Source organism: Pseudopodoces humilis, chromosome 20, assembly GCF_049639895.1.
Source record: "Pseudopodoces humilis isolate 2021_Gansu_Grassland_sample_001 chromosome 20, ASM4963989v1, whole genome shotgun sequence".
NCBI classification, from domain to species: Eukaryota; Metazoa; Chordata; class Aves; order Passeriformes; family Paridae; genus Pseudopodoces; species Pseudopodoces humilis.
This window is the reverse complement of record NC_142219.1, coordinates 694,740-716,308: the sequence shown is the minus strand read 5'-3', so window position 1 is coordinate 716,308 and position 21,569 is coordinate 694,740. Positions and strand designations below refer to the sequence as shown.

General features: G+C 44.0%; 1 protein-coding gene across 1 annotated transcript in view; it reads right to left on the bottom strand.

Moving 5' to 3' along the window:
• TMEM132D (transmembrane protein 132D) overlaps positions 1–19,237 on the bottom strand; it is a 184,191-nt gene extending 164,954 nt beyond the window's left edge. Inside the window, exon 1 of the mRNA XM_088065080.1 lies at positions 19,019–19,237. Coding sequence (XP_087921206.1) covers positions 19,019–19,073 — 55 coding nt within the window. The 5' untranslated portion in view covers positions 19,074–19,237. The remainder of the gene's footprint in view (positions 1–19,018) is intronic.
• Positions 19,238–21,569: the final 2,332 nt, after the last annotated feature.

The following is a 21,569-nucleotide window of genomic DNA, read 5'->3' as shown; positions in this document are numbered from 1 at the left end:
AGCAAACTAAATCCAGAGTAATCCCCCAGAAACTGCTCCACTGTTATATCAAGGTAACAAGTAGCTGAATTTAGCCAGGGTTCTTGAAAATGAGATTAAAATGAAGCCCTGCAAGTGCTACCTACAGCCAGAGCCATTGGCATGACAGGTTGGTCATGCTCTAGGCAGCAGAGGATGAGGAGGGGCTGGGATGAAGGCTGGGTATTGTTAATGAGCCTTTCCAAGAGTCTGGTTCACTGAACCCCCCAGAGTGCCCTGTGCTCGCAGGGCACAGCCTGGGACGTGTGACTGGACACGGTTCTGTGTCTGCATTTGGGAAAACCAAAAGCATATGCAGGATTTCCTTTGAGGGCTCTTCCCCTTCATCCTCACGTTACAGTCTGAGGCACAAATCCCAGGGAATTTGTCTTTTACCCACATGGAAGGGGCTGGGACTTTGCAGCAAACCTGGAAGATTTTGTCCTGTCAGAGGAAGATGAAACATGCCCTGAATGCTCCCATGCCACCTGCAGGGAGAAAGACGAGTAAGATTTACAGTTCAGAGAGGCAAGCACCAAAAGCTCTGGGAAAGGCTAATTTAATACATCTGTCACACTCAATTACAGAGTCTGCAGTAATCCAACACATCCCGTGTTTCTCCCTCTTCAGACAGCGAAGAGCCAATTGCCCAGGCTCAGAATTAAACATCTGTTCCACAAAACAAAGATATTAACCTCCAAGTTCTGTTATGAACCAATAAAATCCAGTCATTCACCATTACTCAGCAGCAGGTGTTTTCTCCATTACACAAATTGCTATGGCCAAATCCTCAGTGTAAGCCACTGCAGGGATTGGATTTTGGAGGTACTACGTGGGCTGTTATTAATGCAGGGATACAGATGCTTCTTTTATTAATACAATATATTTATTTTTAAATGTTCTGCTGTGGTTTCTGTAACTGGTTACATAGATGGAACTAAATATTTAGACATAACAGAATCAAGTATTTTAAAAGAAACAAATAGAACTGGCAGCTTTATATACTGGAAAACATCAAATCATGTTTCCATATTAATCACAAAGCTTTTGAACAGTTTGACAATTATTTAGTTGTTTTAATTGTTATCCATCCTTAGTACACACAAACTGATCACAAATAAAACAGGAAGCAGTCCCAACCATGACTTTTTTACTTTCAAGTAAGCCTTCACACTTTTGGAAATAAAACAATCCATACTGAACGGGGTTTGGTCAGGCTCCTCAGGAGCAAGAAGAATGGTGGAATTCCTCTGAGAGAGGCAAATTCTGCCCCCAGGGCTGAGATGTAAATCCAGAGTGACTGAACATCATCTGGAGCACGAGTCACTGCATGAGCTGGGCACTCACTTCTTCCTTCCAAGTTCTCCCAGACACCAAAGCAGGGAAGTACGAAGAGCTGTGATGTGTTCTCCAACAACTCTGCTCAGCACGAGCAGCGAGCAGAGGGAGCATTCATGGAACAACAGCAAACATGAGACCAGCAAATGAGCTTTAACACAAGCTGCAAACATCATAAATCATAAATCCAACTCCAGTCTTGAACTTTGGCTTTGTTGTAGGCTGCAGATCTGAAACTGTCCTAATTTAAGGATATTAGAAATAAAATGCTGTGAAAAGGACCCATAACTCACTCTTGTTTAACCCTGTGACACACCATGGCACCAGGAATGCCTTGCCTAGGCAATGTTTTATAGAACGCTTTCCCTGCAGGTTTTACCTCAAATGTGCAGCATTTGATTTATTAATTAGTTGGTATTTTCACTGATTGCCAAGCTGTCCATACCAATTGCAATCTGACAGTAAAGGCACATCTTTGGCTTCCCAGCCTTTCAGGGATTACATGAACATAGATTTACTCTGAAATGGCAAAGAACACTGGCACTGGAAACTGTTCTGCAATGTCACTGGGTCACTCCTGAACTCTCCCCTGGGAACAGTATTTCCCTGGTAGGTCTGTTTATCACAGAGTTCAGGGGGAATTTTGAAGCCTGATAACTTGAAGCAAATGAGCAGATGGAAAGACTGAAATGACTGGTAAATGATCAAAATTAATCTGTGTCAGTCTTTAAGCACAAACAGCATTTTGCTTCTCCAAAGGGTCAAGGATTAATTCCATTTCAAAGCACATAATTACAATCTTCCTCTGTTTCTTGAGGACATTCACAATGTAGTAGAGATTTTCCAAAAATATTATCTGGCACTTCTAAAACTGTGCCTGTAATGTATTTTAAAAAGCATTATGTTAGCGATCTCTAAACATATCTCTACATCTTTTTATACTCATGCCTTAATAAGCAAGTGCAAATGAGCACCAATTAGCTCCTCAAAAGTATATAAGGATTAACAGTCCTGAAACTAGATGCATAGTCCAGAAATCCAGGAAATGCAGGAAAGCCATTTAACCCAATAGAAACAGAACAGAGGCAGAGGATCTGGCCAAAATATGAATCTTCATCATGAAAAATACAGACCAGGCCTCCTGAAAGTCTGCTTATATTAGCAGGACCATGAGAAGGTTTTCTCCTCAGATTTTTTAAGCAAAGTTATCAAAAGGTTACAAATCGAGGCCAAATTCCCTTGAGAAGAAAAGCAAATCTACCAAAATAGCTACAAACACATCCCATGCATTAAAGGTTATATAAAAAGCCAATAGGTCAGAAATACCTCTCTTCCTCCTCTCCCTCTGCAATTCTATCTAATTAGATTGAATGCCTTTTTATTTTGTTCAGTGCAGAGAATTTCTGAAATCCCAGCTTAATCAAGTCTGAGTCCTATTACTCCTCTGAGGCACCATTTTCTGAAAAAGCCATAAACCTCAGCTGAGGTTGTGGTAATTTTACAGTATTTCCCCCACCTTGAATTAATAATAACAAAAATCTAATAGTATCCCAGTGTCTCACCTACGCTTTATTAAAGCACTTAATTTCTGATCCTTTAAATATTCTCCTTCATGCCAAGCCCTCTCTCATCTGTTACTGCCAGAGACATTTTCAGCAGATGAGCACCAGGAGGATGCTGAGGCTGTGATACCTCGATACCATTCCAAAGGATCCCAGGAACCACACAAAACCAGACATTTGCTGTTCCCTCAAAATGAGGGCCAAGTTATGCCTTTGATTGTGGCTGCATAACCCCAAAGCCAGGGCTTGAGATCTGACTTTTCCCTGTGATTGGAAAGCTACCAATGTTACAGCTGTTTCCAGCAGAGCTGCCTCTGGCCAGAAGAGGCACTGGGCTGTACAGGGTTATCAAATCCTTTTTTCTGTGTCACACAAGGGCCTGGACAGGAGCAGATTCCAGCACATTAAAAAGGCCCCAGTAGTGGGCACTAAAGATGTCCTTAACCTAAACAGAGAGGGACTCTTATCAAGGTAAAACAGAACCTGCTTAACAGAAAACCAGAAAATTCAAATTGGAAAGTAACAACTTTTAATTACCAAGGTGACAATCAATAGGAACAAGCTTTGCCCTTTTAAAGGTGATCAAAATAAGGAGAATTCTCCCTTTTAAATGTGCAATACTAGACTCACTACAAAGGTGAAATGAAGAATAAAGGTCTAAATGCATGTTTGACAGTACAAATGGAGAGGCTAGAGGCCCTTGCAGGCTGTAAAAACAGTAAATTTGGTTAGTGGCTTCAAGAGCTGAACTCTGGACGGGTCCCTGTGTGTGTCCAGGGCAGGAAACTGAGGCAGGAAGCAGCAAAGCCAGAGCCAGCTCCAGGCACACCCTGCCAGGGGCTCCTGTTTATTGCAAAAGCAATGGCCAAGTTCACCTCTCTCAGGATTATTCTTCTCTTCTCTTTGGCTGCTCCTGCCTTCTCCTCCCAGATGAGTAAATAAAAGAGGTCTTTGTCATGGTAACTGTGGAGCTCCTCACACAGGCAGCCTCCCAAGGAGAACTGCCTCTGAACAAAATGCCCACCAGATATTCCAAGGGAAGTCTCCAGGGAAATAAATATTGAATTACTGCAATGCTTTAACTCAAGTGTCAGTAGCCAATGACTCTGTATCAGCTCACCTGCCTGAAGCTTGTGAGAACATGTGAAAAACCAGCTGCATGTAAACTTCTTAGTATGTGAAAAGGGATTGTTTTCTAAAAAAACCTGAAGTTTGTTCTGCTTGGAATATGTCTGATTTAACAGAATGCCCTGCCTATCATCTTCTGGGGCCAACAGCTGTGGAGAGTGAATACTGTGTTATTATCCAGCTCTGAAACAATGTAAGAGGAATTTAATTTTGGAAGGCAGGTATGGATCGTTCTGTGCATACAGGAAGCATGAAAGCATTATTTGGGAATGATAAAAACTGTCTTGCAAGACAACACTCCTTTGTGCAGTCCTGGGGAAGGGAGAATGCAGCTCAATGCTGTGATCAGTAAAAATCTTACCACCAATCCAATCAATGTGAATCCCTGTGGAAAGCACATCAGGACTGCTGATGTTCATTTGCCTCAGGGAAAGGCTAGGCTGCTTTGGCTGCTTCTCCACAAAGCCCTGAAATTCCTGATACTCCAATCCAATTTCAGCCTTCTGACACAAAACTCCAGCTGCACACAGGACAGCCACCATTTCCTAGGATTTTATGGGGTTTCTTTGCTCTTTTAACAAAATTTCAGGCTTGGCTCTAACATACAAAAATGTAAAAGAACCTGATCTCTGTAAAACTATTTCAAAATATTTTTAAAGGAATCTTAAATTCTTCATCGTGGACATGGGTTTGGAGTGAATGATGAACTTTCAGATACTTGTGACTGACTTTGAATTTCAAGACAAAGAAGTTCAGGCTTCAGAAGATAACACAGGGAAATTGAATACATACAGGGGAACAGAAATTCTGAATTCATCAATTTAATCCATTTCTGTTGTAATAATAACAGTTCTTAACACCACATCAGCATCCCTTGAACTCCAGACAGGATTCTATCCACTCAGCTGGGAGCCTTTTGGTTCTTAAATTTCAAACCAGATGCTTCTAAAAATCTAGCCCTCATCTACAGAGGAAAGAAGTGTGTTGCTAAACAGGTGTATTAATGCAATGTTCTCTTAAAAGCAGGAAAATAACCAAGATAAGGACATTCCTACATCACCTGTTCACGAAGTATGACATGCTTCCATGTTTTATTTTAATTATGTGGAAACAAAAGCTCTTTTAATTAAAGAGAAGGCAGCTACACAAGCCAGAACTGGAAAGTGAAATGCCTTAAGCAGTTTTTTGGAGGACTTCACAATGTCTGACAATTTCAATCTATTAGCTATCCTTCTCTCCACAGAGATCACGATTAGCCAGCAAACTTGCCCTTTCAATTCACTCAAAGCCTCAATCTATTCCATCTGTGCTCTCTGAACCTTTCATTTCCAATAGGTTCGGGGTAATTCAGAGCAGCCAGGGAGGCTGACAAGCTCTGCCTTTCTTTCACATCCCCAGGGCTACACGCTGACATCTTCGAATGAATTTAGAAATAAATACAATATCACTGCTTTCACACAACAACATCATTTATTTGAATTCCATTAGGAAGCACACAGGTGTAATTAGGCGTTGGGCCATGACTCAAACAGCCACTTGCCCTCATGCTGGTCTCACCATTCCTCTGTAATGGAATAAAACCCTCCTGTGAGCTCCCAGTTTGACCTGAAGGCTGAATGCCTTGAGAATCCAGATGGACAAAAAAGGTAACTCTGATGCAGATCAGTGAGCATTTGTGTGAGTCCTTACATCTTACAGCACCCGTGCTGAACAGCAGCGGTGCCTGGGGCAGATCTGCACTTCCCACCTGGAACTTTCTGCTCGTGAGTGGTTCAGGTGGTGGAGAGGAGCAGGAAGCCCACACAGGATATGATGAGTTAGGAGTTAACCAGGCCAGTCACAGCACCAGTTCATGAGGAGGAAACAAGGCACTGATGAAGAACTGGGAAGTGTCTGGGTGCAGGCAGCCTGTAGTGCTGGGCACAGCGCTGAGAGCCAAGCAGAGAACACCAGTCTGACCCAGGTCCATGGCTAGGGAATCTTACAGAGGGTTGGAATGGAATCCACAATCATGGAATCACAAACCCCATGAAAGAGGGAGGCTCAGCTTTTTGGAAATGGTTCCAGCATCAGCCACAGGTGATGGCAGAAAGTGACCACAGCTCTGTGACTGGGGCAAGGACACAAACCTGAAGGAAACTCCTGTGTCTCCAAGGACACAAACCTGAAGGAAACTCCTGTGTCTCCCATCTTCACTTCCACCCTGCAGCCTCTGTCATCACTGCTACAGAATTCAGCTCCTCTGAATTAGTTTGGCTGGATTAAGAATACAAAGATCATTTCCAAAATCTTTCAACTCACCCACCAAAATGCTCAGCATATAGCAAGTATGTAGTACTACTACAGTAAGTAGCAGGGTTATTCCACTTGGCTTTGGAATAGTGCAGCTGCATCCAAAACTATAAAGTGTACTGTCACCACAGTACCAGTGACAGAGGGAGGCTTCCCCTCCCCATCAAAAACTTCAACAAAACCATGAAAAGCAATGAATGAGGAAGATGGGACTGATAACATTTGTTATATAGAATTACCTAACTTCCATGGCTTTATCTTATTATTAAAATTATTACCATTCTCTTGTTTAAAACGTGTCTGTTTCGTAGCTGCAATGGGATGTCAGTTTGCTGAGGCCTATCAGCTGAAAATGGCAAATATAAATACACCAAGTGATCACTGTCAAGCTTTTTTCCATTTTGTCTGGTTTCTGTGCTTGAACACCACCTGGTTCTATAACCATGATGTTTTCTGCAAGGGAATGAGAATGAAGAGGCCTGGGAACAGATTACTGGATGTACAGTTTGATGCTACAAAAAGAAATCATTAATTGCAGCCTACGAAGGCACTCAGCCCTTTCTCATCTGAGGTCTGGTGAGCGTGTGGCCTCGGGGTGAGATTATTCACAGTCACATCTCTGTTGGAAAGCTTTTCTTTTTGGTCCGTTAGTTTTCCATCAGATCAAGGAGCTCAACCACCTCAGTAGGCAACTGCAGTATTACTGGAGCTGGTGCCTGCAAAGAAAAACCCCAACCTCCAGAAATGAGGAAAAAATATTAGTTTTCAGCTCTCCCTGCGAGCTCTCTGCAGGGCTCATCTCAACTGCAGAAATGCCAGTGCCACACAGGAAAGAGACTGCAGCAGCCCTGGCTGAGGCTGACTCTGCTGCAGAGCAGCTCGACCATCCACGCTCCTTCTCAGATCAGATTCAGTAAAGAATTATTATCATTTTTTTTTTTTTCTGTTTACAGCTTACAGTCTAGATTTAAGTGAACAAAATCCAACACACAAAACACAGGAAAGCACCACTGGTCAACCACTGCACCTGCACTATCCCTGCAAAGTGGGGTTTTTAATTTCCAGGAAAGGTCTGGCAGAACCACTTTCTGCAGCCAAATTATAAAACTTCTGAACATTGTTCCCATGAAGCTAGACCTTGACTCCTGAAGGCTCATTGTTTCCAGCAGTGTTTGCCCAGCACTTAGCAGAGTTTTCCCAGCAATGCTGTGTGGTTTCATCTCTGCCTTCTCTGGAGCTGTGTGCCATCTCCAGGAGCACACAATGCAGTGTTCCTCTGCTCCCAGCTGATGCCTACTCGTGCATGGCATGAGGCAAGTTCCACGAGCTGAGAATGAAACAAAAACCTTCCTGGTATTATCCTTGGCCAGCAGGTCAAGGGAAGACACTGAGAGTATTTGGAAAGTGTGAGAGCTTCCATTGTGCAAAGGCTGGAATGTGCAGAGACACTTCTTACTACTGCTGGAAAAAAGAGGTGAGAATGATGAAGCTTGCATGCATGTGAGAATATTCTACTGCAAAAACAAAAGGAGTTATTTTCAAACACTAAATGCAAAGGAATAAATGAACATCAGTCATTCTGATTTTCCTTTCAGGCAGGAGAAATAGAGTACAAACCAATTCACATGAGATTATTGAGAAAATAAGCAAAACTTGATCTTGGCTGCTGCAACCTGCATTCAGCATAAGGAAAATTAAGATTTGTTCATTCCATGAAAATTTATGGTAGTTTAATATTTGTCTTAGTCTGAAACTGAAGTGTAGAGAAGGGACTGTGTCTTCTTAATTTAAATTGCTTTAATTAATGTGAGGGTGACTGCAGTTTGGTGGAATACAAGTTTCATAGGATAAGATCAAGTGTTTGTGTAACTGAAGCCATCAGACCCCCGGGATGGCTCTGGTGAGGGGCTGTGCACACCCTGTCTGCCTGGAGCACAGCTATTCTGGTTTTCCTTAGCATGCAACTTTCACAATCCCATCTTCACTCTCAATTCTTACTTTGCACAACACAGGCTTCGATCTTTATTTCTTCTTGTCTTCCAACTTCCATAAATTTCTTCTTACCTGCCCTCAATCTTAATTTTCTGGGCTCCCAGCCTAGAGTTTCAATTATTTTCTGGTAACTCGTATAGGTCAGTACTAAAGTTCAGTGTCATCTCTAAATCTAAGATTACATGTGGTCTGTTTTCCTCCGAATTTCCTTCTGTTCACCCATTGCTGCAAACAAGACTCGGTATTGGAAGGAGAACACTGACCTATAAATAGGGGGACAAGAGAAAGTGCAGGAATTATGGAGGGCTTCACTTGCTGAGTGTCTGAAAGAAACATTTATTCAGAAATTGGAGAAGAAAATGATGAGGTACTGGGAATACCATTTGCTGAGGCCCAGTCAGATTTAGAAGGAATACAACGATCAGCTCTTCCTAAGACGGATGTCAAAGGACAAAAGGTAACTGAAACTGCCACAACAATGGCACAGGCTCCAGAGGAGATTTTGATAGTGCCTGTTTGTAGGAAGAAGATGACACAAGGGGGAGAATGTGTAGTTCTCGTGACAAATTGATCCAAGTGGCAGCAAACACCTGCAGCAAGTCAAAGAGAGGCCCAGAAGGGGCCAAGGGAATGGTGCAGTCACCACAGATGTGAGGATTAGAGGGCTGCTCCTCTCAGGCAGAAAACAAATGAGAATGTACCTGTTATGAACAAAAGGATAACTTTAGCACTTCCCAGGATGAACTGAGACACTGGAAAAGCCCTCTTACACCAAATAACATCCTGCAGCACTCCTCTAGCATTTGGGGGCACTTTTCTTCATCCCTTGATCTTCACTGTCTCCCAACAATTTTCCAGACAAGTTGTAGGCCATAAATACCTAAAGGTTGGGAGAGTTAATGACCTGAGAAATTATCATCTGACCTACTGCAACAGCTAAAATCCTACAAGGGAATGCTCCCCTCTGCACCTAACGTGGATTCAGGGCTCCTCACTTGGGCTGCCAAAGCCCAGAGCTGGCAGCAGTGCACACAGGCTGCCAGAGCCATCGTTCTTCTCTGCAGCTGCTGAAAGGAGAACAGTTGAAGAGAATCTCTTCATGAACCATCATTTTATTATTATTGATGCAATTTGATTATTTGATGACAACCTATAATGCACACGCAGACATTCTAAGCACCAAACCATAAATACAGGAACAAAGGGCTGCTATATTTAGTATTCTCCTCTTACAAGCATTTCTCTTTCTTCAGGGTCTGATCCAAACCAAACTCATAGTTCTGATAGGAATAGATGGAAGGATGAAAGGAGCACATGACTGCACAGAAACAGAACGAAAACAAACAAATACATGCTTCACCACTGATTATTGGACCATTACTCTGATCTACTGCTGCTCAGATAAAGAGGCTAAATAAAAAGGCAAGCAAAGACCCAGTTGATGCTGATATTTGTATTGTAAAGTGCTGCAGCTGAAACAGCAGGGAACATCTTCAGCAACAGCCAAAGTTATGACAGGACAAATGGGGAAAAAGGTAACAGCAGCAGCAAACACCTGTGGAAAATCACAGATCTCAAGTATTTACCTTAGTTAGCTTGACACAAATGAATAATTAACAACAATAAAGGAGCACTGAGATACCACTCAAAACATCAGCCTGGTGGACAGTGTTTGGGAAACGCCACCTTCTTTGTCAAGGGAATTCACAGTGAGAATTTCTTTATATCTTTGCTAACCTGACACTGGATCCAGGTCAGACTGCACGTGATTTAGAATAAAAGAACCTAAAGGCAGACAAAGAGGATTGTGTCTGATTCTCTGACTGTTCATACAAGTTAGCTCAGAAGGTCAGAAGAATCCATTTATTTTGACTCTCAATTTCCATGTGCCATCAGTAACGCAGGGGCCAGCCACCAGTTTCTTTCACCATCTCATTACCACCCCTGCCCACTATGTGCACAACTTACCAAACTAAGGAGCTTAAAATAAACCTCAAAGACTTGAAGGGGCAAAGAAGGGATGAAATATTTCTAAGATCTGTACCATCTGTCAAAAAACCTATTTTTTCATAAGTGGTTTGTTGCACTGTTAATACAGACATTGAAAATATTTTCTTTAATAGCTTATTAACAAGGATTACAACAGAAATAAATACAAAAACATCTTTATGACATCTTCTACAAAAAAAAAAAAAAAAAGCTTTTTATGTTCCCTTTGGGAACATCTACTCAATCTCTTTGAATATTTTAATCACACAGATGCTTTCATGATATCTTTATTTTTTTCCTTACCCCACTCTTCTTTTCTGTTCTTACAGGCCTCTGAGCAGTTCATGGTGTCCAGCAATCAGAATGTCACATTGCAGTGTTTAACACAGATGCTAGAAATTAATTATTTTCATGTGGTAAAATGTACAGCAGATGCTGCATAGCTGCAAGTAAACCAGATCCTGCTCTGAATATCTTGTATTCTGAGCAGACAAGACAGTTTGAAAAAAGGGAAAGCAGGGAACAGGAGTGATTTTTCAAAGGTTACAGAAAGCCAATGGGTACCCTCACTCCTAAATCACCATCATGAACCTCTACATTCCCCTGCTCTCATAAAGAAAAGAACTCTTAACAAGGTAAAATGATTTCATTTTTGCAAAAGGATAATAATACCTGACTTAAAAAATGGGATGGAAAGTAATGCTTTGTAAGGTCATTTAAAAAAATAAACCAGTACTATTAGAAGGCCATTCCAAGCTATCAGTCATTTTCCCACTTTAGAGCCTATCAAACAGAGATATTTCTGCTCCACAAAATATCAAACAGTATGAAATCCTCAATTTTGCAGGAGACGCCAATGTTCATGTGTGGCTTGTCTGAAGAGATTGTGTTTATTTTTTAAAATCCGAGCATGCTGCCAGGGCTGTAGTACAGCCTGGCTCAGTGGAAACCCATTAAAACCACTTTGCTGGGCAGATGGTGTCAAAGAGTCAGGAGCAGAGAACAGAATCCCACTGTGCACAAGTGTTCAGTATGCAAGAAATCATCTCCTATCAGACAGTGCTGCAGGGGACACGGGCAGCCACCGAGCAGAGAGCAGAGCTCTGCAAAGTCAGGAACCCAGAAATCTGGAAAAGGAGATGGAACAAGGGAGCAGGAATGGGGGAACCCCACGTGAGCAAGGGCACATCTGTGCAGAGCACCAGCTCGAGCTCTAAAAACAGCACACTGCTTTTATTCACTGAAGGGGTAACCAGCCTTTGTCATTAACAGGGACAGCACAACTCAAAGACTAAAATAAGATTTTGAGAAGTGTCCACTACATTTTGGACCCCCATCTTTCACACCCTGACTCACAGGGTTGCTGGGCAGTTGGAATTTCAGTAGAATTCTGGGAGTGGGTATAAAGAAACTCTCCAGTGACATCTGGAAATGGCCTTGCCATGACAGTCTTGGAACATGACAAAACTTGTAAGTCATACACCTGACTGCACTAACACAGCAGATCATTGCAAGGCTCCTTTTGCACATGTTCCTTTCCCACTCATCCACAGAAGGAAGGACAAGTGTGTTCAGTGTTTTCAGATGAGGGGCTAATTCTGCAGGTGAGCACAGCACCTAACAAAGCCCCTAACTCTGGGTTAAACAGATCCTAAACAGAACAAACGCAGGGAAAATGAGTGCACAAGTATTCCTTGTACTCTGCAGCACGTGTGGCAGTGAACTTGCAGTGTGTGTGCACCTCTTTGCTCTGCTGGGCACAATCAGCTGCCCAGCTCTGCCCCAAGTCCTGGATTGTGGACCACATAAAGAGATCCTTCTTCATCTTTAGAGCTGCAGACTTGTGACCCTGAGCAAACTAAATGTTATTTTTATTTCTGAGAACAAGGTAAGGATGACAGGAGTGTAACTGCAGGTACATGGTGTATTTACAGATTTATCACGCTGGGAAGTTTTGCAGAGCTGCATAGTTCTTCCAACAGCAGCTCAAAACACAATACAGAAACAACATCAAGCCCTCCTTCAGAGCAGGAAAAGCTGGCAGTGTACCCCTCTGCTAGCAGCAAAGCAGAAAGTTAAATGTAGGAATCTGACACACACAGACAAGAAAGATAACTACCCCATGTGTACCAGCAAATCAAAATTAACCAAGCAAGGCAGATTACATTAGGACAGAGATGCAACACTAAAGCATAAAGATATTTCAAATATAAGCAGATGCAAGTCACCATTATTTTCATGAAGACAAGCAGAATGAGTCACCATGGCTCAGCAGAAAATGGAGGATACAATTATGTGTTAATCCAGAATCTTTGGTGAGTGGATTGAAGACTAATTGGGATTGTTTCCTTTCCTGTACTGTGGATTAGATCAATATTCAGAGACACCACTGACTAGTTACCTCTGCCAGCTTTGGGTTCCTCCTCTTGCACTGTGAATTTACATAATGTATACTGAAGACATAAAACTACACTTTTAAAAATATAAATAAAAAGCAAGTGATGTTGAGGGCCCACAAAATTCAAGGTTTTGAGACCATTCAGCGTTAGATGAGACTACACTCCGTGACTTGGAGGATTTATTTTTTTGCATGCAGGACATGCAGAGTCATCTGTGTGATTATCTGGACATCTGCCTTGCTCCTCAGCAAGAGATCTGCAGACTGTCTGCTCAACAGTCTGCCTCTCTTGAAAGCAAACATATCAAAAGACAAGATGTGGAGCATCCTGGTTCATCTGGAGAGGAGCTCCTGTTGCTCCTTAGCCCACCTCCAAGCCGTGTCCCTCCAGGGTAAAGAGTGTGTTGACATATTTCCCCACCTCTGCTTGTGGTGCTTGCTATTATTACCCCTGCAGATTTTTTATACATACCCAGCTGATTTCTCCTGTTGTTTTTGTGATACCTACATTATTCAATATCCTTCCCCTTCCCACGGTTCAGAATCCACATGGTCATTTTCAGATGTGGGTCTGTTTTGCTTACAAACCATTACCATAGCGAATTTCTGAAACACTTTAGCCAAAACATCCTTGTGGCAAAGGCTTTGTTTGCAAATAAAACCCCAAATAACTAAACAAACCAAACCAATTCAAGGTAACTTTAAAAACAGAGCCAGAGGGGCCTGTGAGAAGGTGAACTGACTACAGGAGGAGAAAAGAAGCCTTCTGTTTTGTAAATCTGGGGAAATGTGGTAACGGTGATGAGTCCACTACCAACCTTTTACCCACTGCTCATACGAGAAACAAAAGTGCATTTTGCTGAGCCACTTCCAGGGAGACAGTTGTCTGCAGCACAGAAAACTCCCTCAAGGAACCTTTCTGGAAACCTTGATTAAGAACTCCCAGCAGTGAGGGTGAGAGAACAAGCAAGCATCCTCAGTGTACAGAGAGGAAGTTCCGAGGCAGTTAATTGACCCCAGAGTGCAGATGCCATAAGTGACTGGCAGGGTTCTCCTGCTCTGCTCCACTGAGCCACTGCTCAGTGGTGATTTAAACCACCCTCTGCTGCAGAGGATCACAAACACTCACAGCAGCAGAGCCTGTGGCTGAAGCAGTGAGGCAACACCAAACAGCTCACAGCAACACTTCCAACTACCACAGTCTACTACACAGTCACTACAGTGGTTTTTCTCAGCCCTTTCAAGGAAAAGGGCCATGGGACCTTCTGAAAGAGATCCAGAGCATCTCACACAGAGCCCTGGTTTTGGTATTGTGACAAAGGTCTTTGTTTACAACCAGACACAAATTGGGATGCAGCCTGAAAGCAGCCTTGTTACTTCCATTTCCTCCCCTCGGTTTTTTCTCGCCTGCACGCAGAAGGTTTCTGGCACTGGTTTCACAACACTGCTCAGATGTTCTGTGAATCACCACTGGTGTGTGGGCTACGGCTGAAAAACACCACTCCAGAAAACTCTGTCTGCTCTGAATTGAAGCCTGCTGAAGGCACTGAAATCCCCTCTCCTGACTGCAGCAGCAATAGATGCTGTATCTCCCTCTATCACAGAGCTACACTCCTGTAGGAAGTTATGGAAGTTTGCACTGATATCACACAGGCTGTGCTTGGGAAGATGAAGCATTTCAATCCCCATCAGGCTAACACCTTACACCGGAATTAGATCTATTCAATAAAAGAAGAAATCAGGGACATGAAGAGGCCAATCTCATTCTACAGTAACTGTGCCCACATTTCAAGCCCAGGGTGAAGTAGCCTAACATCCTCAAATATGTACTTTAAACTGCTCATGATAATTAGCGTTATCTACAGGTCTCGAAACTACTTAAAATCCACTTCATTTGGAGCTGCCATTAATAATGCAGCAGGCAATAATACAAAGACTGGTGAAAATCAAGTAATTTAATGTACCACTTTATAAACCAAACTTGTGATGAATCTCAGCTGCCTCTTCAGCTTCCCTGCAATCAATCTGTCTGCAGTCATGTTTATGTATCCTAGGACCCGTGACAGACTGCCACCAGACTTGGCATCCACAACCACCTCAGGAGCTTGATTTAATGTGAATGCAGCATGAAAAATCAGATTATCTTTTGATTCTCTCCTTTATTAAATAAAACTGATCTTTATTGAATAAAGCTGCTTTTATTAATATCTAAAACATTGGTTGGTGTCACAGAGCCTGCCAGTCCTAAGGAACTAATAAAAGAAAAGACTGAAGTAAAAAATGAGAACATTACAGGGAAATACTAGAAACCAAATCAAATTAAGCCAGTATTCCAGCTGACAAATAAAACATGGGTCTAGCTGTGGATTTTTTTGTTTAGTCTGAATTTATTATTTTTACTGAAAGAAAAGGAATCAGAATGGGGCTTTTCCCAAAAGTACTCTGCGGCAAGAAACACAGCAAGAGTGAAAAAGTGGAAGTTCCCCTTCCCTTTTATAGTGTCTCAAACAACTTCAAGTTCAATGCAGCTGGGACAAAGCACAAAAACTTTGGGTTTAAGGAAACTGCTTGAACCTAAAGCTGGAAAGATTTAATTTATTTTGGGGGTTTTATAGAAAACTTCTGGGGTTTTTGCCCATTGGCAGAGCTCACAGGAAAAGCTCCTACTGGCCACACGTGTACTTTATGTTCACGTGAAAGCAGCAAGCACCACATTTCCCATGCAGATCAACTGTACAGCTGGAGCAACAGATGCCAGGGATGGCTCTGTCACAAGCAACACCAGCACTGTTACTTGGAGAAAAAGGATTGTCCCTCATCATCACAATCACAATCTGCCAACATGAACTGTAATTCAACCCTGAACTCCTGTCTAGCTGCCACCAAGAGGGAGTGGGAAAAAATACATCTCATAAATCAAATAAAACAATCTTTGATTTTAATCCCACATACAGAATTATATCCCATTACTAATACATTACTAACCACTTTTCTGGAGACATTTGGGGGTTTGCTTTCCTTGTTTCCCCACGCTCACCTTGCTGTAGCAGGAGATTTGCATCACTGCACATGTGCTCTGCACATCTCTAGCTATGAGGAACACCCTGAGGGGATACAAGGAAATCCTGCCTAGTACACTTGCCAAGCCTCCATTTCAATAAAATTGAGAGAAAATCAAGCCAGCAGCTCTATGGCCTGAGATATCATTAGAGAGCAACTTGCAGGAAGATTTCTGCCCAGGATGACACAGAAGAACACAAAATGCTCAGCTGAACACAAGCAGAACAAGTCACTAAAACATTCACTTGTTTTTTTACAGTCAGCTTAAACTTGAAATTTGGAATCATTGAAATCTGGTTTTATCTGGAGACATTCATACAACATAGATCTCCAAAGTGTTTGACATCTTATGGGAGATGCTGTTTTCATTCCAGACTTACCCCTGGGCTTATGCATGGAACCTGGAGCTCAAATAAAGTATTGAAGTTTTTATGGTACTCCAGTGGAGCTGGTGACTTGCCATTTAAACAAGAGAACAAAACACCCACATTATTGTGCCTGTTGCAGAGTCTGTTTCCAATAACATCAGCTGCACCTGGTTATTTTCTGACTGAAAATTTCCCAAGAACTTCTTCTCGCCTCCGATAACAAAGAGCAAAATGCTGATCTGAGGGCAAGCATTGGCCTCCTAGGACTAACTCAAGGAAAATCTGCTGAAGACAGAAGTGGGATGGAACTGCCCCAGAACTACAGCTCCAGAGCAGAATCACCCCTGCCCTTACACATCCATCTATCGTTGGACTGACAGTCCAATGGACCGACACGTGGATTATATCATCCCTGACAAGCTGGCCTGGTAGGATCTTTAGCTCATTACTGAAAACAGGATTTCATTTCTCAGGCTGGAGCTCTGCATTTTACAAGATAAAAGCAAAGCAAAATCACAATAGTATTCTCAAGTCTTCAACATGATTACCTGGAAGATTTGGAAAATGCGCAGTACAAGGTGTGTTGCCATGGCTCTGAGTAATAAGCGGCAGCCCTACACACAATAGACAGCTGATTGCTGATGCATGTTAAAAGCTTTTGTATCTCTTTAGGAAAACTTTGTCTTCATGTCATAAATGAGAGACTTTTTCTATTAGCAACAGAAAAGCATCAAAGAAACATGCCCTGTAGTAGTAATCACGCCTGATTTATTTTTTGTGCACTCATCTTACTACGTGGAGGGGAGTGGGAATCAACCTCTTGCACTGTGAAGTTCATACTATGAATCTCTGGAACACTCTGGGCTTTCCGCTGCATTAAGGTGTAACAGTGCAGATGGAGTCTGTTAGCAAAGGAAAAATACACAATTGCACTAAAGACAGATATCTGTGTTAGTAAACAGCAGAGCCCTGGCACGCACACAGCAGTCAGCTCTGGGATACCTCAAGTGCAAGATCAACAGCACAGCCACCACCAGGGATTCTGCTGGCATCTCCTGTGTCTGCTTTCATGGAATCCCAGGATCCCTTAGGCTGGAAAGACCCCGAGACCACCGAATGCCACTGCTAACCCAGCACTGCCCCGTTCACCCTGACCACATCCCCAGGCACCACATCTGCACCACATCTGCACCACATCTGCACCACATCTACATCCCCTCCGGCCATGGGGACTCCACCACTTCCCTAGGCAGCTGTGCCAGGGCTTGACACCCCTTTGATGAAGCAATTTTTCCTAATACACCTTTCAAAAGAGATTTAAGTAACATTTCAGAATGAAATCACATATGAACGCTGCAATTGCTGAGTTGGCAATAAAAGAAACGCTGTATTCTGTAAAACTGAAATGCCATTTATTCCAGTTCTGGAATAAAATGCAATCTCAGTCCAAAATTATGTTAATGCAGTGGTAGGGCAGCAAACTGAAACGCAGCAAAAGCCAGGGAATGAAGAAGTTCATACTTTCACTGCCCTGTGAGCCTATCCAAAGTACTGATGCTATTGCTTGTAATAAAATACATCATTTACAACCTAGCTGGGCAATCACAAGCCACTGGTGTGCAATGTGAATGAAGCAATCTCTTGAAAAGATTCTGACTTCTAATCCCTGCTGCTAATGCATTTCCAATTGCAACTTTAGAACAGGATTTATGTAGGCACTGCATTTAGGGAACATTTGAGAAGATTTACAGTTTTGTTCCTTTCTTTCTTTACCTGTTCTGAGGGAAAAAGGAGAAGAATGGAATTTGATACAGGGAACCACCACAGAAATACACAGCTATGTATTCTGCCTTCTGTCAGTAAATTCAGGTCTGGATACAAACTGTATCCAGTGAGTAAAAATAACTCACTTCATGAAAAAGCAAAGTGCTGATCTCATGAAGTGTAAAAGGGTGTTAAGAATAACTAATACCATTTTTTAACAGGGATATTTATAAGAACTCTTTGCCAGTATGTTTGCAAAATCACAGATTAAATGCGTATGCTCTGATTCCCCTCTGAAGACTTAACCACGTGAAAACTGTCTCCTGCCAAAATATAACTGTTGGTGCACAGTATCTGCTCCGAAGAAATGTATACATCTCCTAATTTGTATTTCACAGGAATGCTCAGAATCATCAAAATCAAGTATTGCAAAAGTGCATTCACCTTTTGGCTGAGGCCATCGATGAAAACTTTCAAGTTCTGAGGAAGCTTTAAATGCATACAAATTATGTGCACTGTCTGTATGCTGCTTTTCAGAATTCAAACTGTAAACAAGCTCGAGGGCTCCAAGAAGAAATCACTGAGTTGTCTGAAGTGATGCCATCAGGACAGTCAAACTCTATTCTGCATGCAAGATATCAGACACCTGCTACAGCATCTCATCAAAGCTTTTAAATGTTCCACTATGTACCTGTTTCTCTGGTCCAGTAAAACACTGGCAGTCAGTCTGACATACAGGATTTTTCATCTGGAAAACACCACAGAAGATAATGGTGGGGCAGCCAACTCCAACAGCTTGTACCTCTGGGGATTTCAGATTTCTGTATCACAAACCCTTCGTAATCCAAAGCAGAGCTACCAGCTAAGCTCAGCAGCAGCATCTTCTGCCCGATGGAAAGCACAGTAAGGAGGAACACATGCCCCAGGAAACTGCCAGGCTGTTTGTCATGGTCACCCAAGGAAAGATCCTTCCACTCAGGCTTCCCCATCACATCCTCTATGTTTTTGACTAGCACACGGCTCCCCCAAGTCCTTCTGTCTTGAGCTGTGGGTATCAGCACTCAAGGCATTACAGAGAGAGGGAGGAAACAGAAGCGATGGAGACTTACCTTTGGAAAAAACTGCTGCCAGGCTCAAGAGGAGAGGCGACAACAGATGCCCCATATTGCTAATCCCGGAAGCAGACAGCCTACGCTTTGTGGAGCACTTAGGGATCAGTTTCACACACTTTGCAGTCAAAATCAGAAGCGGTCAGCTGGAGACGCTACATTTTCAGAAACGATCATCTGGAAAGAGCAAAAGGCATCTCCTTCGCAGAGAAGATTTACTTCTTTAGCTTTAACCCTCCCCTTTCCTCCCTCCTTTCTTCAAAACAGACGATGCTGTGGAAAAACACCCCTCTCCTCGCCAGAAATGAAAAGGAGTCAGTTTGGATTGAGATGCGGGCGCGGAGCCGCAGCTGCCCGAGGCAGCCCGTGTCGGTGCGGGGCGCTGGGCAGGGCTCGGGGCAGCGCCCGCCGCCGGGGTGCGCTTCACACGGCCAGCGGCCGCATCCCGGCGGAGCGGCGCGGCGGCTCCCCGGCCGGCACCCAAGTTTCCCTATAGGTGATGTTGATCAGCCCCGAAATCATCCACACACGCGGGGCTCGGTGCTGCGCGCTCTTTTTTTCTTTCGTTTTCTTTCAAGTTCTCGATTTCCTCATTGACCTGCCCGACTTTCCGCACGGGAGGCAGCTGGCAGGCAGCGGCCGGGGAGGCGCTCAGGGCTGCCGGGGCCGGCGGCGGCGGTCGGAGCGCACCTCCCGCCCCGCGGCGCGGCCCGCCCGCCCGCGCCGGCCCCGCCGCATCCCGCGGGCTGCCCGGCCCGAGCCACCACCGCCGCCCCAACACCGCCACGGCCCCGCCAAACAAATAAATACAGAACGCCGAGCCAAGCCCCGCCTCGCCCCCGCCGGCCCGGCAGCCCCAATCCCCGGGCAGCGGGGCGCGGAGCGGGCGGAGCGGGGCGGGCCGGGGATGCGCGGAACGGCCCCGCTGCCCGGCCTCCTGTGCCCGGTTCCTGCTGCCCGGTTCCTGCTGCCCGGTTCCTGCCTGCTTCCCCCGCTGCCCCTGCTCGGCCCCTGCCCAGCCCCTGCCCGCTCCCCCCGGGCGTGGCGGCAGCGGCGCCGATCCCCGGGCTGGAACCCAGCTCATCCTCTGCGGGCAGGGCAGGGCACAGGGACAAGGCACAGGACACAGGACACAAGCAGGACACAGGGCACAGGGACAGGGCACAGGACACAGGACACAAGCAGGACACAGGGCACAGCACACAGGACACAGGACACAGGACAGGGCAGAGGTGGCTCCGGGAGCACGGGCAGGCAGAGCATCCCTGCGGCCGCTCCAGCAGCATCCCTGAGCCGCACGGACGGACACGGACACGGACACGGACACGGACACGGACACGGACACGGACACGGACACGGACACGGACACGCATCCCAAACACCGCATCCCTGTGGCTGCCAGGAGGGACGCACTGCCCTGAGAGTGCTGCTGCACGTGGCGAGGCTTTGGCTCCTTCCCTCATCCCAATTTGTTGTATTTTCAGCTTTCCCCAAGCCACTGCAACAGTCGTGAGCCAAATCCAGTGCGGTACAGGTGGAACAGGGAAATAACGTGAAGGGTGTGTAATGGAATACTTCATACATGTTCAAAACCAGCAGCAAAAATACTGACATTAGGTCTAAAACAGTCTCCAAAAATGCTGCGGGAAGATAACTGACCTCAGGTTTTCCATTGCAGAAGGTATCAACACTAACCCAAACATTTAGTCAAGCTTAATAATGGGATTTATATTATCCTTGGCAGATAGAATTACAGTAAAATGCAATTTACCACAGCCAAAACAAAACAAAACAAGACAAAAAACAACAAGAAGTAGCTACAAGAATTTATAGTCATTTTCTTCCTTCCTGGAGTACATATTTGGGAACAATAAAAACATACATCTGTATATCAACATCCACAACAGTGAAGCTGTAAATAGTCTATCAAAATAAACTTTGCACACTTTCTGTTTGCCAACACTGAGAAGTACACCATTACCCATGCAGTGAGAAAAGGCTGCGTTTTGTGTGGTGGTGTGAATTCATTTTAGAAGTTCATGTCAGCTTTGGAAGGATTCCCAGCTCCTGAGAGGCTCCCCAGAGCTGAAATGAAGCACGTCTCTAGAACTGGCACTGCGCTGCAAACAGAAATGTACCAGCTCAGAATATCCTCTACCTGAGAGAGGATAAGTAACTGTTATTGACAGATGTAGTGGCCAAACCTTGCAGTGTTGTACAACATAAAAGAATTCTTTTCAACAACACTATTCCAGACACAGCAGCCATGCTCTGGAGGAGGAAGTCAGTGTCCAGCTTCATTCAGTGGCAGGGTGGAATGTGCCAGGATAATATTCCAGTTAATCTGTGCTCTGGTGAAGAAGCTTCAAAAAGAAGTCTCTGCAAAGAATGAAAAGTGCAAAGGAAGAGCTTTCTCTCCAGATACAGGTGTGGGCAGTTTAGTTACCAAAGTAATTAAAGAAAAAAATATACTGGACATGCAACATCATTGTTGAAACAACAGACTTGGAAGCACTTATTTCATTTTTCAGCCCAAATATGGAAACTAGGG